The 17,993-nt window shown below is 35.7% G+C and overlaps 1 protein-coding gene across 2 annotated transcripts in view; it reads right to left on the minus strand.

Annotated features, from left to right (window-relative positions):
- Positions 1 to 17,993, minus strand: part of NHSL2 (NHS like 2) — a 343,137-nt gene that overhangs the window by 59,109 nt on the left and 266,035 nt on the right. For both annotated transcript variants that reach the window (XM_053698992.1, XM_053698994.1), the window contains 3 exons: positions 13,516 to 13,653; positions 11,796 to 11,947; positions 4,245 to 4,440 (listed from right to left, as the gene is read on the minus strand). In XM_053698992.1, coding sequence (XP_053554967.1) covers positions 4,245 to 4,440; positions 11,796 to 11,947; positions 13,516 to 13,653 — 486 coding nt within the window. The remainder of the gene's footprint in view (positions 1 to 4,244; positions 4,441 to 11,795; positions 11,948 to 13,515; positions 13,654 to 17,993) is intronic.

Here is a 17,993-nt window from a genome sequence, read left to right on the forward strand (position 1 = left end):
TTCAAAACAGCTACAGATTCTGATGGATTGTCCCCCATATTGATGGGACTGATGTTCATATTATGTTACAGTCTCTCTTAAGAGTTATTATGATAGTATTTTCTTTTTAAAGATAAAGAACACATTTTCCATAATGTATGTAAAATGCTTTCATTACTATATGTTTAAAGATTATTAAACATTTCATTACTATATGTTTAGGGTTATTAAACATGGTGTATTTGCTGTGTAGACAGTCCTCTATTCCATAGTCCTGACAGTTTGCAAATCAGTAAGACATTTTTCCAGCAAGCTATGATAACTATATGCGTTGCTTTCTATAGAGTTAGACAATTCTAGCTGACATAAGCACTGAACCTTGTGACATCATTGTAGAAAATAAAGCCCCTTGAGCTCACAACTTTGCAAAGGCACCAGAGGGCTTGACAATAAGAAAATAACTTAGAAAATTGTGAGTAGTGAGGGCGCTAACAGAAGCTTAAGGAATTTCGATCTTACAAAAATAGATTGGCTAAGTTCATTGCCAGAAATACTTCAAAAGATAAAAACAGTGAGAAAATATTTTTTAAAAGTTAATAGTGTAGAGAATCAGTGGTGTAAAAAATGTGCGTGTTTATCTCATATAGATTGATTTTAAAGTGCAAAGTGCAAAATCCTCTAAGTTCCTATTAAAAAGCAGCCTATAATGTTATATTATCGAGCCAATCTATTTTTGTAAGACCGAAATTCCTTAAGCTTCTGTTAGCGCCCTCACTACTCAAAATTTTCTATTTTTCTATATAAAAAGTTAGAAGGACTTTTTTTTCTCAGTGAGGTGTTTGGAATTACTATCTCCAGCGCTCTACTCACTCACCCAGTTACAAGAAAATAACTTCCCTCAACCCATAACTTTGCAAAGACATCAGAGGGTTTTCTAGTGCGGTCTGACATTTTAGTTATTTACCCTGTCTATACCTAAACCTACACGTCAACTCCTAGAAACCAATCCTTACCCTTTCATTTGTCTCAAGTGGCTTCCGCCACACTGCTTGGTTTCTTTCAATGCATTTGCAGTAGTTAATAAATTATTAGAGTATATATATATATATATATATATATATATATATATATAGGCATAAAGAGAGAGTAAACACCAAGGCAGGGTGAAGTAAAAACCTATCTTTATTGCAAAATCCAAACTGGATAAAATAAAACCAGGAGGTCCATGTAAAACTTAGCACACTTACAAGGAGTACAAATATGCTAACATGTTTTGGCTTAGGGCCGTAGTCGTAGCTAACAAGTACACCTGTGTTTAGAAATTTAAGAACAATACTCAGAGCTAATTGGTAGACTGCTATCCAATCTTGATAGCAGACAGTGTGGGTGTGTACATAGCACAATTTAAACACTAAACAATAAATATAAACATAAAGCTGTGTCCGTATAATACAAATTAAACACTACAGAAGTGTATAATTAATTTAGTGAAAAATTCCACAATAAATATGGGAGAAAAATTACTGACATCATAGCTATAATAAGACAGTGAGATGTTAATGGATGAAAATGACTTAATGTATGTATATTTGTATATATATATATATATATATATATATAGTAGATCCGTTGAATTATACTGGATCCGCATGTGGTCACATAGTTTTATGCAAAAAGTACTCACTCAAAATATATCACAAAAATTGTGTCCAAAATGTTGAACAACTCATACATCTATTTATCTATTTGTAGCTATACAGTGACCACTCTAACTATATCTATACCCAAACAGTATCGGTATAGATGGCCACTGGAAAACAATAGCCATAACTAAATAGAGGGGCAATAGAAGATGTGTTAAACACATAGGTGAATGATTTTGGATAATCCCAACCTACACTTCGCACATATAATTAAACCAGAAATAGGAATCTTAGAACGAAGAAACAAGCCACCTCCACATATACAATCAGGTCACAAATACACTAACTGCAAAAGCATGTATACATATAGATGAATATATATATATATATAACTCCATAGAACCCATACACATATAAGAAAATGATGTGCAATTATAATATAATTGTAGTATAGTAATGTAATGATGGGATATGGGCTTAGTTGAGAAGAGAGAGAGTGCTATCATTTCCAGTAATTAATTAAATCATATTCGGAATATTATTTTTGAATGTAAGAAAAGTGTACAACAGACATTTATTGCACTGTCTACATTGGGGATTACTCTGCTATCAGCATTGGCATTTTGAAGGGGCAAATACATTTTCAATAGGATTGATTTGTTTTCCGGTTTGGGAAATCAAGTGTGTAACATTCTCTCTCCGTTACATATATATATAAACTTTTTTTTTTATCAAGTTCTTCAAAAGTGGTAAACATGTCCAAGGTTCATTCCTGGAACAACCCCATTCTGCTTCAGGTAAGGATAGGGCCAATTGTCTGCAGCCTGTGTTTCATTTGCTACCTGTAGCCTCACTTGGATTGCCACAGCATCACAACTTTAGAATCTCCCTTTAAATTGAAGACTATAAAACTAATTCTTTTTATAGCATTTCAATATTAAATCAAACCATATTTAAAAACATAGGTAGATTTGTAAATAACGTTTGCTATGCAATGAATAAGGTCAAAGGTATTAGGTTCCAAAGAACAGGAAATATGTTATTGTGTGCCTGTCTTTGGGAAGTAGTGCAAGTTTCCCATTTAGAAATGTTGTTGTAACACAATCAGAGGAAATGGCTGGAAGAAAAGCAGGGTAATCCTTGCCAGATAAGGCTGAACTGTCTCTTAAACCTTACATGTATTCAAACTAATCCCTACAGACTTGAATAGGTGCTATCAGCATTACTGCTTGGTACAACAATTAGATCCGAGATAGCAATTAGATAGTGGTTATTACCTAAACTAAAACTACAATTCCACATCATTTTGATTTATTTTAAACCCTCCAAACATTTAATTACAATTATAACTAAACATTTAGATCATTGCATTAAAAATGTGGTTTAAAGGGACCGAAAACCCAACGTTTTCATTCATGATTCAGATTATACAAATTATACAAATTTAAACAACTTTCCAATTTACTTCTTTTATTTAATCTTCTTCATTCTTTTGGTATCCTTTGATGAAGAAGCAGTAATGCACTACTGGGAGCTAGCTGAAAGACAATGACAGAAGAAATATATGTGCAGCCACCAATCAGCAGCTACTAAGCCTACCTAGGTATGCTTTGCGGGGGAAAAAGATACAAAGATAATTAAACAAATGATATAATAGAAATACTTTAAAAAGTATCCCTTTAATAACGTTTTTAATGTTGCATGCTCAAAAACTTTGACAATGACAAAAAATCTGTGCAAATACTAAAAAAAGCCCCTTGAAACAGCTAAGGAGCCGATTTAACAAAGTGTGAGCGGACATGATCTGCTGTAGTTGATCATGTCCCCCGCACATCGATAAATGCCGACAACATACGCCTGAAGGCTCGCGCGGAAACAGTTACATTCAGGGCCATTCAACATTTGTTAAATCGGCCCCTAAGTGTGCTTTTTAACAGGTGGATGGTGTAGAATTTGAAAAGTAACACTAAAAATCCTTTGACAAACAGCCAACACATCACACATTGGTAACACATCGTTGCCATAAAAGATCTAAGGGAGTTTTCATGCCGCTGTTGCATTTTGAAGATCGTTAGATAAATGGTCTATCATAAAGTTTCCAAACACTTTGGAATGCACTTGGAAACTCCACAAAAACCCATGAGCTACATTTCTCAGGATAGTTTGTATTGATTAAAATGGAACCTAATGACATTGTGTCCTTTGGTTAAAAGGCACAAAAGGCAAATATTGTCAACAAGAACTGTAAATGACATAGAACCTGCGTAAAAGATAGAGAAATCAAAATGCAGGTGCAGAGAAAGTTAAATTAATAGGTGGAAGAGAGAAAACAAGAGAGAGAGAGAGAGGGATTGAACTATGAAGAAAGTACAAGATGGGAGATTTGGAGAGAAGCAATAACATTGAATGGGGAAAAATCTGGAAAGAAAAAACTTAAAAGTGAATGGAGTGGAATAAAAAAGGAAAGAGCAAGATGACAAATGAGAATGATTAAAAGGAACAAACATCTAGAAAAAGAGAATGCATGAAATGGGCACTAGATGATGAAAGAAAAAGGCAGAGAGATAAACAAAGGGACAGATAGCTAGAAAGAAAGAATAGAGAATTGTGAGTCCCACCTACCAGACACATTAATGGACACAACATTGGTCTGGATAGAGTTAGCTTGATGCCAGCGCCTCTCCTCTGGTATGGGGAATGGGAATGCTTTAATCCATGCCACCTGTTTGTCTGGAGTAGTGGGTAGGCTCAGACATGTCTCCCGTGGTCTCACGCCTACTGTGGTCGTCTCATCTTCACTCACTCTTCTGTTGGTTGGCTGTTGGGACACAACATTAAGTCTGCAGTTATTGTTGAGGTTTTTTTTCAAAGATGTTGGAGTTGGAAGGAATCTAGACAAGATGTGGGGAAACTAAGGCTTGAGTCCCCAAGGTGGCATTTATAATAATTTGATGGTTACCACATACTGCTTGGTTTCTTTCAATGCATTTGTATTATTTAATAAATTATTAGAGTATAATATATATATATATATATATATATATATATATATATATATATATATATATATATATATATATACATTAAAAGAGAGAAAAGAGAAAGAAAGCAGATCCATTAGCATAGCTCTACATCCTATATAAGGTATCAAACTCTTAGTAATAAAATATAACTTTTATTCATAAATATTTAAAAAATATTTTGTTAAAAAATATAAAATGTTGATTAAAAAATAAAAAATCAAGACTACACAATCCCTGCACCAGGACGAGTAAAGCAACTATTAAGTAAACTATTGATTTCTTTCATGTAATTAGCAAGAGTCCATGAGCTAGTGACGTATGGGATATACATTCCTACCAGGAGGGGCAAAGTTTCCCAAACCTCAAAATGCCTATAAATACACCCCTCACCACACCCACAATTCAGTTTTACAAACTTTGCCTCCGATGGAGGTGGTGAAGTAAGTTTGTGCTAGATTCTACGTTGATATGCGCTCCGCAGCAAGTTGGAGCCCGGTTTTCCTCTCAGCGTGCAGTGAATGTCAGAGGGATGTGAAGAGAGTATTGCCTATTTGAATGCAGTGATCTCCTTCTACGGGGTCTATTTCATAGGTTCTCTGTTATCGGTCGTAGAGCTTCATCTCTTACCTCCCTTTTCAGATCGACGATACCATTACCATTACCTCTGCTGATTCTCGTTTCAGTACTGGTTTGGCTTTCTACAAACATGTAGATGAGTGTCCTGGGGTAAGTAAATCTTATTTTCTGTGACACTCTAAGCTATGGTTGGGCACTTTGTTTATAAAGTTCTAAATATATGTATTCAAACATTTATTTGCCTTGACTCAGAATGTTCAACTTTCCTTATTTTTCAGACAGTCAGTTTCATATTTGGGATTATGCATTTGAATTAATCATTTTTTTCTTACCTTCAAAAATTTGACTCTTTTTCCCTGTGGGCTGTTAGGCTCGCAGGGGCTGAAAATGCTTCATTTTATTGCGTCATTCTTGGCGCGGGCTATTTTGGCGCAAAAATTCTTTTCCGTTTCCGGCGTCATACGTGTCGCCGGAAGTTGCGTCATTTTTTTTACGTTATTTTGCGCCAAAGATGTCGGCGTTCCGGATGTGGCGTCATTTTGGCGCCAAAAGCATTTAGGCGCCAAATAATGTGGGCGTATGATTTGGCGCTAAAAAATATGGGCGTCGTTTTTGTTTCCACATTATTTAAGTCTCATTTTTTATTTGCTTCTGGTTGCTAGAAGCTTGTTCTTGGCATTCTTTCCCATTCCTGAAACTGTCATTTAAGGAATTTGATCAATTTTGCTTTATATGTTGTTTTTTCTCTTACATATTGCATGATGTCTCACGTTGCATCTGAGTCAGAAGATACTACAGGAAAATCGCTGTCTAGTGCTGGATCTACCAAAGCTAAGTGTATCTGCTGTAAACTTTTGGTAGCTATTCCTCCGGCTGTTGTTTGTATTGATTGTCATGACAAACTTGTTAATGCAGATAATATTTCCTTTAGTAAAGTACCATTGCCTGTTGCAGTTCCTTCAACATCTAAGGTGCAAAATGTTCCTGATAACATAAGAGATTTTGTTTCTGAATCCATAAAGAAGGCTATGTCTGTTATTTCTCCTTCTAGTAAACGTAAAAAATCTTTTAAAACTTCTCTCCCTACAGATGAATTTTTAAATGAACATCATCATTCTGATTCTGATGACTCTTCTGGTTCAGAGGATTCTGTCTCAGAGGTTGATGCTGATAAATCTTCATATTTATTTAAAATGGAATTTATTCGTTCTTTACTTAAAGAAGTACTAATTGCTTTAGAAATTGAGGATTCGGGTCCTCTTGATACTAATTCTAAACGTTTGGATAAGGTATTTAAAGCTCCTGTGGTTATTCCAGAAGTTTTTCCTGTTCCTAATGCTATTTCTGCAGTAATTTCCAAAGAATGGGATAAATTGGGTAATTCATTTACTCCTTCTAAACGTTTTAAGCAATTATATCCTGTGCCGTCTGATAGATTAGAATTTTGGGACAAAATCCCTAAAGTTGATGGGGCTATTTCTACCCTTGCTAAACGTACTACTATTCCTACGTCAGATGGTACTTCGTTTAAGGATCCTTTAGATAGGAAAATTGAATCCTTTCTAAGAAAAGCTTATCTGTGTTCAGGTAATCTTCTTAGACCTGCTATATCTTTGGCTGATGTTGCTGCAGCTTCAACTTTTTGGTTGGAAACTTTAGCGCAACAAGTAACACATCATGATTCTCATGATATTATTATTCTTCTTCAGCATGCTAATAATTTTATCTGTGATGCCATTTTTGATATTATCAGAGTTGATGTCAGGTTTATGTCTCTAGCTATTTTAGCTAGAAGAGCTTTATGGCTTAAAACTTGGAATGCTGATATGGCTTCTAAATCAACTCTACTTTCTATTTCTTTCCAGGGTAACAAATTATTTGGTTCTCAGTTGGATTCTATTATTTCAACTGTTACTGGTGGGAAAGGAACTTTTTTACCACAGGATAAAAAATCTAAAGGTAAAAACAGGGCTAATAATCGTTTTCGTTCCTTTCGTTTCAACAAAGAACAAAAGCCTGATCCTTCATCCTCAGGAGCAGTTTCAGTTTGGAAACCATCTCCAGTCTGGAATAAATCCAAGCCAGCTAGAAAGGCAAAGCCTGCTTCTAAGTCCACATGAAGGTGCGGCCCTCATTCCAGCTCAGCTGGTAGGGGGCAGGTTACGTTTTTTCAAGGAAATTTGGATCAATTCTGTTCACAATCTTTGGATTCAGAACATTGTTTCAGAAGGGTACAGAATTGGTTTCAAGATGAGACCTCCTGCAAAGAGATTTTTTCTTTCCCGTGTCCCAGTAAATCCAGTAAAAGCTCAAGCATTTCTGAATTGTGTTTCAGATCTAGAGTTGACTGGAGTAATTATGCCAGTTCCAGTTCCGGAACAGGGGATGGGGTTTTATTCAAATCTCTTCATTGTACCAAAGAAGGAGAATTCCTTCAGACCAGTTCTGGATCTAAAAATATTGAATCGTTATGTAAGGATACCAACGTTCAAGATGGTAACTGTAAGGACTATCTTGCCTTTTGTTCAGCAAGGGAATTATATGTCCACAATAGATTTACAGGATGCATATCTGCATATTCCGATTCATCCAGATCATTATCAGTTCCTGAGATTCTCTTTTCTGGACAAGCATTACCAGTTTGTGGCTCTGCCGTTTGGCCTAGCTACAGCTCCAATAATTTTTACAAAGGTTCTCGGTGCCCTTCTGTCTGTAATCAGAGAACAGGGTATTGTGGTATTTCCTTATTTGGACGATATCTTGGTACTTGCTCAGTCTTTACATTTAGCAGAATCTCATACGAATCGACTTGTGTTGTTTCTTCAAGATCATGGTTGGAGGATCAATTTACCAAAAAGTTCATTGATTCCTCAGACAAGGGTAACCTTTCTGGGTTTCCAGATGGATTCAGTGTCCATGACTCTGTCTTTAACAGACAAGAGACGTCTAAAATTGATTGCAGCTTGTCGAAACCTTCAGTCACAATCATTCCCTTCGGTAGCCTTATGCATGGAAATTCTAGGTCTTATGACTGCTGCATCGGACGCGATCCCCTTTGCTCGTTTTCACATGCGACCTCTTCAGCTCTGTATGCTGAATCAATGGTGCAAGGATTACACAAAGATATCTCAATTAATATCTTTAAAACCGATTGTTCGACACTCTCTAACATGGTGGACAGATCACCATCGTTTAATTCAGGGGGCTTCTTTTGTGCTTCCGACCTGGACTGTAATTTCAACAGATGCAAGTCTCACAGGTTGGGGAGCTGTGTGGGGATCTCTGACGGCACAAGGAGTTTGGGAATCTCAGGAGGTGAGATTACCGATCAATATTTTGGAACTCCGTGCAATTTTCAGAGCTCTTCAGTTTTGGCCTCTTCTGAAGAGAGAATCGTTCATTTGTTTTCAGACAGACAATGTCACAACTGTGGCATACATCAATCATCAAGGAGTGACTAACAGTCCTCTGGCTATGAAAGAAGTATCTCGAATTTTGGTTTGGGCGGAATCCAGCTCCTGTCTAATCTCTGCGGTTCATATCCCAGGTATAGACAATTGGGAAGCGGATTATCTCAGTCGCCAAACGTTGCATCCGGGCGAATGGTCTCTTCACCCAGAGGTATTTCTTCAGATTGTTCAAATGTGGGAACTTCCAGAAATAGATCTGATGGCGTCCCATCTAAACAAGAAACTTCCCAGGTATCTGTCCAGATCCCGGGATCCTCAGGCGGAGGCAGTGGATGCATTATCACTTCCTTGGAAGTATCATCCTGCCTATATCTTTCCGCCTCTAGTTCTTCTTCCAAGAGTAATCTCCAAGATTCTGAAGGAATGCTCGTTTGTTCTGCTGGTAGCTCCGGCATGGCCTCACAGGTTTTGGTATGCGGATCTTGTCCGGATGGCCTCTTGCCAACCGTGGACTCTTCTGTTAAGACCAGACCTTCTGTCACAAGGTCCTTTTTTCCATCAGGATCTGAAATCCTTAAATTTAAAGGTATGGAGATTGAACGCTTGATTCTTGGTCAAAGAGGTTTCTCTGACTCTGTGATTAATACTATGTTACAGGCTCGTAAATCTGTATCTAGAGAGATATATTATAGAGTCTGGAAGACTTATATTTCTTGGTGTCTTTCTCATCATTTTTCTTGGCATTCTTTTAGAATACCGAGAATTTTACAGTTTCTTCAGGATGGTTTAGATAAGGGTTTGTCCGCAAGTTCCTTGAAAGGACAGATCTCTGCTCTCTCTGTTCTTTTTCACAGAAAGATTGCTATTCTTCCTGATATTCATTGTTTTGTACAAGCTTTGGTTCGTATAAAACCTGTCATTAAGTCAATTTCTCCTCCTTGGAGTTTGAATTTGGTTCTGGGAGCTCTTCAAGCTCCTCCGTTTGAACCTATGCATTCATTGGACATTAAATTACTTTCTTGGAAAGTTTTGTTCCTTTTGGCCATCTCTTCTGCCAGAAGAGTTTCTGAATTATCTGCTCTTTCTTGTGAGTCTCCTTTTCTGATTTTTCATCAGGATAAGGCGGTGTTGCGAACTTCTTTTGAATTTTTACCTAAAGTTGTGAATTCCAACAACATTAGTAGAGAAATTGTGGTTCCTTCATTATGTCCTAATCCTAAGAATTCTAAGGAGAAATCGTTGCATTCTTTGGATGTTGTTAGAGCTTTGAAATATTATGTTGAAGCTACTAAATCTTTCCGAAAGACTTCTAGTCTATTTGTTATCTTTTCCGGTTCTAGAAAAGGCCAGAAAGCTTCTGCCATTTCTTTGGCATCTTGGTTGAAATCTTTAATTCATCTTGCCTATGTTGAGTCGGGTAAAACTCTGCCTCAGAGAATTACAGCTCATTCTACTAGGTCAGTTTCTACTTCCTGGGCGTTTAGGAATGAAGCTTCGGTTGATCAGATTTGCAAAGCAGCAACTTGGTCCTCTTTGCATACTTTTACTAAATTCTACCATTTTGATGTATTTTCTTCTTCTGAAGCAGTTTTTGGTAGAAAAGTACTTCAGGCAGCGGTTTAAGTTTGAATCTTCTGCTTATGTTTTTCATTAAACTTTATTTTGGGTGTGGATTATTTTCAGCAGGAATTGGCTAACTTTATTTTGTCCCTCCCTCTCTAGTGACTCTTGTGTGGAAAGATCCACATCTTGGGTAGTCATTATCCCATACGTCACTAGCTCATGGACTCTTGCTAATTACATGAAAGAAAACATAATTTATGTAAGAACTTACCTGATAAATTCATTTCTTTCATATTAGCAAGAGTCCATGAGGCCCGCCCTTTTTTTGTGGTGGTTATGATTTTGTATAAAGCACAATTATTCCAATTCCTTATTTTATATGCTTTCGCACTTTTTTATCACCCCACTTCTTGGCTATTCGTTAAACTGAATTGTGGGTGTGGTGAGGGGTGTATTTATAGGCATTTTGAGGTTTGGGAAACTTTGCCCCTCCTGGTAGGAATGTATATCCCATACGTCACTAGCTCATGGACTCTTGCTAATATGAAAGAAATGAATTTATCAGGTAAGTTCTTACATAAATTATGTTTTCCAGAGGAAACAAACAAATGGGCAGTTATCCCCACTATTGCTGGAGACATGAAGAAAAAGATCCCTATCTAGATTTCTGTGATTATGTGACAATAATGCCCCATAAAGGGTAAGGGGGAATAGCTTTATCACTGACTCTCGTGTCACACAGAAATAGTTATTTAACAAAGTTGGGTACTGCCAAGTACTGTAGTTCTCAAAAATAGTTTTAAACCATAAATCACAAAAAAAAACATTAAAGCTCAGGTGCAAGGAATACATGACTGCCGACGTACGTTTTGCCACAGCTTTATCAAGGCATTACAAAATCATAGACATGTAGATATGGATCTTTTTTCTTTGTGTCTCCAGCAATAGTGTTGATAACTGCCCATTTGTTTGTTTTCCTCTGGAATTCAATAGTATACTTAACAGTTGCTTTACTCGCTCTGGTGCAGGCATTGTGTTTGCTGTATATTGATTTTTTATTTTTTTATCAACATTTTTTATTTTTTTAATAATTTCCAACTCTCCTCTCTGACCTATATAATAGCGAAGAGATTGCTAGAATTAATTAGCTATAGCATCCTATTTAAATTACTATCTATCTATAGTAGCTTAGGACCTGAAATTTTGAGCCCTGTTTTATATATATATATATATATATATATATATATATATATATACTGTATATCACCAACAATATATACTGTATGTATATATATGTATGTATATATATATATATATATATATATATATATATTCTGGATTTAAAGAAATTAACTTTAATGTTTCTTTAATATCCTTTATATTTTAAATACCTGTAGCATAGACACTCAAGAAAAAAAATTGGTTTACAACATAATTCCCAAGTTGGGTGCACACACTCAAAAAGGTTTGTCATAACCAATCTCAACAATGGTAAATTTCTATGAAAACATATATGATTATACTCATTTTGCACTGTGGTAGTATTATTCAGCGCTGTGATATTAATTATTACCTGTAAGGAAACCTTCAGGGGTACTCACCAAATAGACAAACTCAAGGCGCCTGGGTGTAGACCTGGTAGGAGTTTCTGGAGGAAGAGTTGCTGACTGTGAAAGAGCAGAGTAGCGAAACGTCTGCCCTGTGACTTTAGTATCTAAATATCGATCTTCAAATTCTTCTGCAAAGCAATCACCTTCAAAAAAATATTAGGTGCAAGTGAATAATAGAATTCATCTCGTATTTTAAAATGTTGCTGAAGAATTAACGTTTAAGAAATACTGACATCAGTCTGGCAGTCAAAGTGGTTTTTGTGATGATGATGATAAATGGAAGTATGTCTGAGAATTATGTAGTTGTCCATTTATTGATTTTGAAATACAAACAAACATACAAAGAGTCAAAGATTAATTTCTGATGCACAATGAATGACTTTGGCCTCAATAAAATCATTGAACATAAGACGAGAAAACTGTCAGTTTAGGGGGATTGCTAAAAGTGAAAGTTCATATTTATGTGCGACTGTCACACAGAGATAAATAAAACAGATTCACAGCAATATTTTAAGTATTCTACAGTCACTGAAGGGGGAGAGGAACGTTTAGCTTTCCCAAAATTTTCCAACCGTAACTAATTTACGGGCTAGAGTTAAATATATATTTACAATGGACCACTACAAGACAGCAGATATCTTATCCTGTAGACACCAAATTATTTTATACAAACTATGATTAATTAAACTTCACCTAAAGAATTCAAGTTTAGTACACCAATTTATTAAATGTATGCAGACAAACGGTATAAAAATATAGTAACGCACATTACATATAATGCAACATGCATTTAATATAACCTATAGTTTAGAAGATTAATTAGGTAAAATATTCACTGTGTTCAATTAATTTTATGTTTGAATAGCCTTTACTTAAAATGTGAGAGTATAAGGGTGGTGCAATTTCTGTTGAATACATAAAAAAGAAAACAGACTGATTATACAGAAACATTTGAGGGTCCCCACCAAGGGAGGTACATATCAGAAAACTAATATGGTTGCTTTACACACTCATACTTAAAGGAACACTGAGCTTTACTTTACCTTTACTTTAATTTCTAAGAAAAAAATTTAGAGAATTTTTTTTTTTTTTTTGAGAAATCTTACTTTTAGTGAGCAAAATTATCTGTAGTAAATCTATTTTCATTAACAATAATAAACAATATTGGCGCTTTAAATTACAGTCTATGGGCCTGATATTCAAAACCTCGCCACTCAGGCAAGATGATCTAAGACATCTTGTGAGTATGGAGAGATCCCGACCCTAAAACAAAATGTTAGAAACACAAATTTTAATTAGAAAGATATTTATCTCACTATGCAGGATTTATGATGTGAATGAGAGACATCATTACAATATAAGCTCTAAAAAAATCCCAAAGATTTTGTATGATTTCTTTCCATGCCGGAGAGTTTTTCAATATCAGGCCCTTTATGAGCTAACCAATTTCTAAATATACTAAACTCCTCCCAGATGATCATATTAAGTAAATTATTATCCATAATAATTATTTAATTGCCTGTGCACCCTATGGTTACTTATATGTACCATATTTTGGGGTTGTTCTAAACAGAGGACAATCAAAACTTGTATAAGTTTCATCCTGACTTTTTTGTTTAAAAATATGTTCCTTAGAAGACACTGTAGAAAAGTTAATACCTTAGTTAGATTCTGGCCTACATCAACCCTGCACCACAGTCAAGGTTCATACCTTGAAGAAGACTCTGCAGGTTGAGTTCAGCCTCCTGATGAAGCTCCTCCACACAAGGGGGACGTTTAGTGGACAGGAACACATTCACAGGCTGCTGCTGCCAGTTGCCCAACTTAGAGTGGTCCACTGTAGAGGCAGCTGGACAATGACAGAGAAGACACAAGGACACATCACGTATGACTGACAACAACTCCACCATACACTTACACCAAGCAGGATGGTCAGTAACACAAGTTTACTTTTCTTTCTAAATATTTATAATGTTGAATTTACATATATTTTTGTTCAAGACATGTAAACACCAGGTGGGTGGCTAAGTGTACTATCCTATGGGCTAAGAATTTATACCAGCCCTGTATCTGTGATTGTTGCTATATTGTTGTTTGGTATGTCTCTATATAATATCAAATTGTTGTATATCAGTATATTCTTGTCATGATATTGTAGCGTTATTGTTATATCACTGCATGCTAATGTACCCTCTATATCTCTGCTTATTATCGCTTTTCATTATGTTATTCTGAATATTACTATAACTTGATGTTACATCATTCTATATTGTATTTTTTCATATTATAACACATACATACAATTTCTGTATTATAATTTTGTTCCATGGCATTATATTATTTGTGACATACTATTATAGCAATACATATTATTTAATGATTCATGCTATTATACCATTCTGAATGTTCTTACATTTCTGCATGTGTTTATATTATGTCTGTGTGTGCATAAAATATCAGGTATTAATATACTTGGGTGCTATTGCAGTCCAGCATAATGTTATGTATCTATTTATTCTGTGCATACAATTTTGCTTTACACTGTCCCCCTCCGTGAGACCTTGATGTTCAATATAATCAGCTCTCTTATTACCTGTTTACCAATGTGTTTATTATGATTAAGTTCCATAGCTTAATACATGTGCTATGAAATTCAACACCCTGCCCTCCCGAGCAAATAAAGCATCTATCCTAGCGCACTGATGATACATCAGGATAAGGGGGGTACAGAGGCGTTACATTTGGTATGTCCCCAGCTATCCTACAAAAAAATCACACCAGTGTAAAGCATTGGTTTCTCATTGTAGGAAGTCAGAGGAAACAGAAACAACTATGAAATTCCAGTATAGAGAAAAAATAAAGATGGGAGACATGTAGAAAAGCAGAATAAATGGAAAAATAAACAAGATAAAGAGGAGGACTAGAAAAAGAAGGAACATACAATGTAATTTAATAAGGGGAATGGAGGGCAAGGGAGAAAATTTATGATAGAGGGTGGGGGGGGTGTAGAAATGTTAAGAAAGTAGGAGACTTGTGAGAGGAAGGAGACAAAGGGGTCAATTTATTAAAGTGCGGACGGACATGATACAATGTAGCGTATCATGTCCGCCGCACCTCTATAAATGCCGACAGCATATGCTGTTGGCATTTATCACTGCACAAGCAGTTCTTGTGAACTGCTGGTGCAATGCCGCCCCCTGCAGATTTGCGGCCAATTGGTCGCTAGCAGGGGATGTCAATGAGCCCGATCGTATAGGATCGGGCGGATTGATGTCCGCAGTCTCAGAGCAGGTGGACCAGTTATAGAGCAGTGATCTTTATACCGCTGCTTCATAACTGCTGTTTCCGGCCCCATAGAGTAAAATTAGGCAGATTAATATATATGAGAAGGTAAGAGAAATGGAACAATATTGGTGGGGGGGACAGAGGTATGATGGGAGGAGAAAATGTTGTGGCCCTACAAGAGTGCCACATCATCTTCAACAATTATTATAACCCTACAACGTCAATAGGAGATTACATGAGAAAGTATGAAATTACATGAAAAAACTATTTTTCAAGGATGTTCTAAATAAAGGTCCAGTTTTAAGTTCTATGGTTGATAAAATCACCCCAGAATGAAGTTAAGATAGAAGATGATATGCAGAAATAGAGGGCAGAAAGCAAAGTAGTAGAAAGGACATGGAGATATACCATGGAGATGACAATATACACTATATATACACTAGTGTATATATATATATATATATATATATATATATATATATATATATATATATATATATATATATATATATGAAAGATGACGAGAGGTGAAATACTGAGAGAAAAGACTGGGATATATTTATGATGTAGGTCATATACTCTCAGTGAATAAATCTTTAAGGGTATATAGCTTAGAGAATGTATCAGGGTGTGAAAGCAGACATATTTGTGCCAGATTGTGAGGCAGGATGCTTGGGCTCCCTGTTAGGAATGGGGGGGGGGGGGTGTATTTTAAGGTTTTGCTCTTGGCAACATATTGCTTTGGCTCATTGTAAGCAGATATAAAAGTATTGTTGTTTTTTATTTATGGAAAATAATCATTGCTTTATTAACCCTTTCCTGTGTGTCACTGTATCCTTCTGTATGGATGAGTGTTTGATTAATAAGGGTAGGTAGTTTATTTTTTGCAAAACAAATGATCACAGCATACCTCAAACAGCATATGGTGTCACACTGAGACAAAGTGATTTTGTTCAAAAACATATGGCTAGGCTAAAGCAATGTATAGCAAATTGTACAACTCTTTAAAACAACACACAACTATATTTGGCGCCAGTTTCCCTATAATATTTTTTAATTTAAGAGATGGGTTAACTATACTATTATATATATTAATATTATAATCTGTTGATATGGGTGTATAGTTTTCTAAGATTAAGGAAGTTGCCTCACTGTCACAATCCCTCCATTTCCTTCTCCTCACAACTATTTCCTGATCTCTGCAGATTCAACAGAAACAGAATTAGTTCCTCTTTTAAGTTATTTATGACAATTTTGCACAATTAAAATTTTCAATTATATCCGTGTACTACGTATTAATTATAAAATACCATACTATATCATATATATATACTGAAATGTAATCTATAACTGTGTGTGTGTAAAATGACATAATAATAATAATAATATTGTTTTAGGCACATGTTGTTTCCTTGGCCAAGTTCTGAATCTAAAGCATTTTCTTTTGTTCTTGTGACTCAGTCAAAAACAAAACCAGTTCACATAAAGACACCATAGAGTGCAAATTATATACATATGTACATAACAGCAGACACATAAAGCGTCACATTAATTCAGTATTTTCAAATATCAGTCAAAAATAGAAGCACATATGAAGCTTTCCACAAATGAAAATAATAGGTAGATGATACAATGACGATAACACAGGCATAGAGTTTTAAGTAACAGAATAAAAAATACTGCATGCGCAATGTAGCACATAATATAATTAGTCAGAAAAGCAGAGCAATTAATCACAAAGAGTGAAATCTTAACGCAGAAGGCCTGGGTTACAAAACATGACCCTCCTTAGCTGTGATCTGCCTCCCACCACAGCTACCAACATACCTCTTCCCATTTGCAATTTACAAAATGATGACATTTTGTTCTGTGCAGATTAAGTAAAAAGTTTATCAATCTATGTATATACAGGTGGCCCTCGGTTTACAACGGTTCAATTTGCACCATTTCAGAATAACAACCTTTTTTTTCAGTTATGTGACTGCTATTGAAAAGCATTGAGAAGCAGTGCATTGATTAAAATAGCCAGTAGGTGGAGCTGTCCTCTTGTGTTGCGGCAAAGATATGCAAGCCAAGCAAGCTGAAATTAATCAGTTTAACCAGACCTGATCTATCGAGCAGCTTGCAAAGGAACAAGATCTTTCTGTCTATAAATCAGTCCATATTGTAATGCATAGAAAGAACTGTTTGCAGAAAAATGCAAGTAAAGTCTGTGTTGTGTGATTATTTTATTAGGTTTATAATGCTGCTTAGCATTTAAAGTCTTCATTTCAAAGCTTTAAAAATAATGTATTAGGTGTTACTTATGCCAATTTTGAGAGGGGCCTGGAACCTAACTCCCTCACTTCCCATTGACTTACATTATAAACTGGGTTTCAATTTACAACGGTTTCAATTTACAACCATTCCTTCTGGAACCTAACCCCAGCGTAAACTGAGGGCTACCTGTATATAGGTTTGCAAGACTGTTTTTAAGTTGCATTCAAGATGGTAGTGTCAACTTTCAGTATGGCAGAGTGGCGGGTTAACATAAATAGTAGTTTCATTGGTCTATAACATTATAGAAATAATGATAATATTAATCTCACAATGAACATCTTAGGGGTATTTAGGTGGTTCCTGACTTTGAAGTTAATAAAGGAAATATTATTTATTTAGCAGTAGATTGGATCTTATGAAATGTTGGTTACTCTCTCTATGACAGCTGTGGTCAGGCAGTTGTTTTTCTAACTTCACAAACAAGCTTCTTATTGGCAATATCCTGTCTGCATTTCAACAGCCCGTGGCAGATACAGAGCTTGATACATGCTATGAACCTTTTTTTTCCTGACAGACAGAATTCCATCCAAAGGTAAAACAGGGGATACTGACACATGAAGAAATACCGACTAATATACATGTGGG

Source organism: Bombina bombina, chromosome 1, assembly GCF_027579735.1.
Source record: "Bombina bombina isolate aBomBom1 chromosome 1, aBomBom1.pri, whole genome shotgun sequence".
Lineage (NCBI taxonomy): Eukaryota > Metazoa > Chordata > Amphibia > Anura > Bombinatoridae > Bombina > Bombina bombina.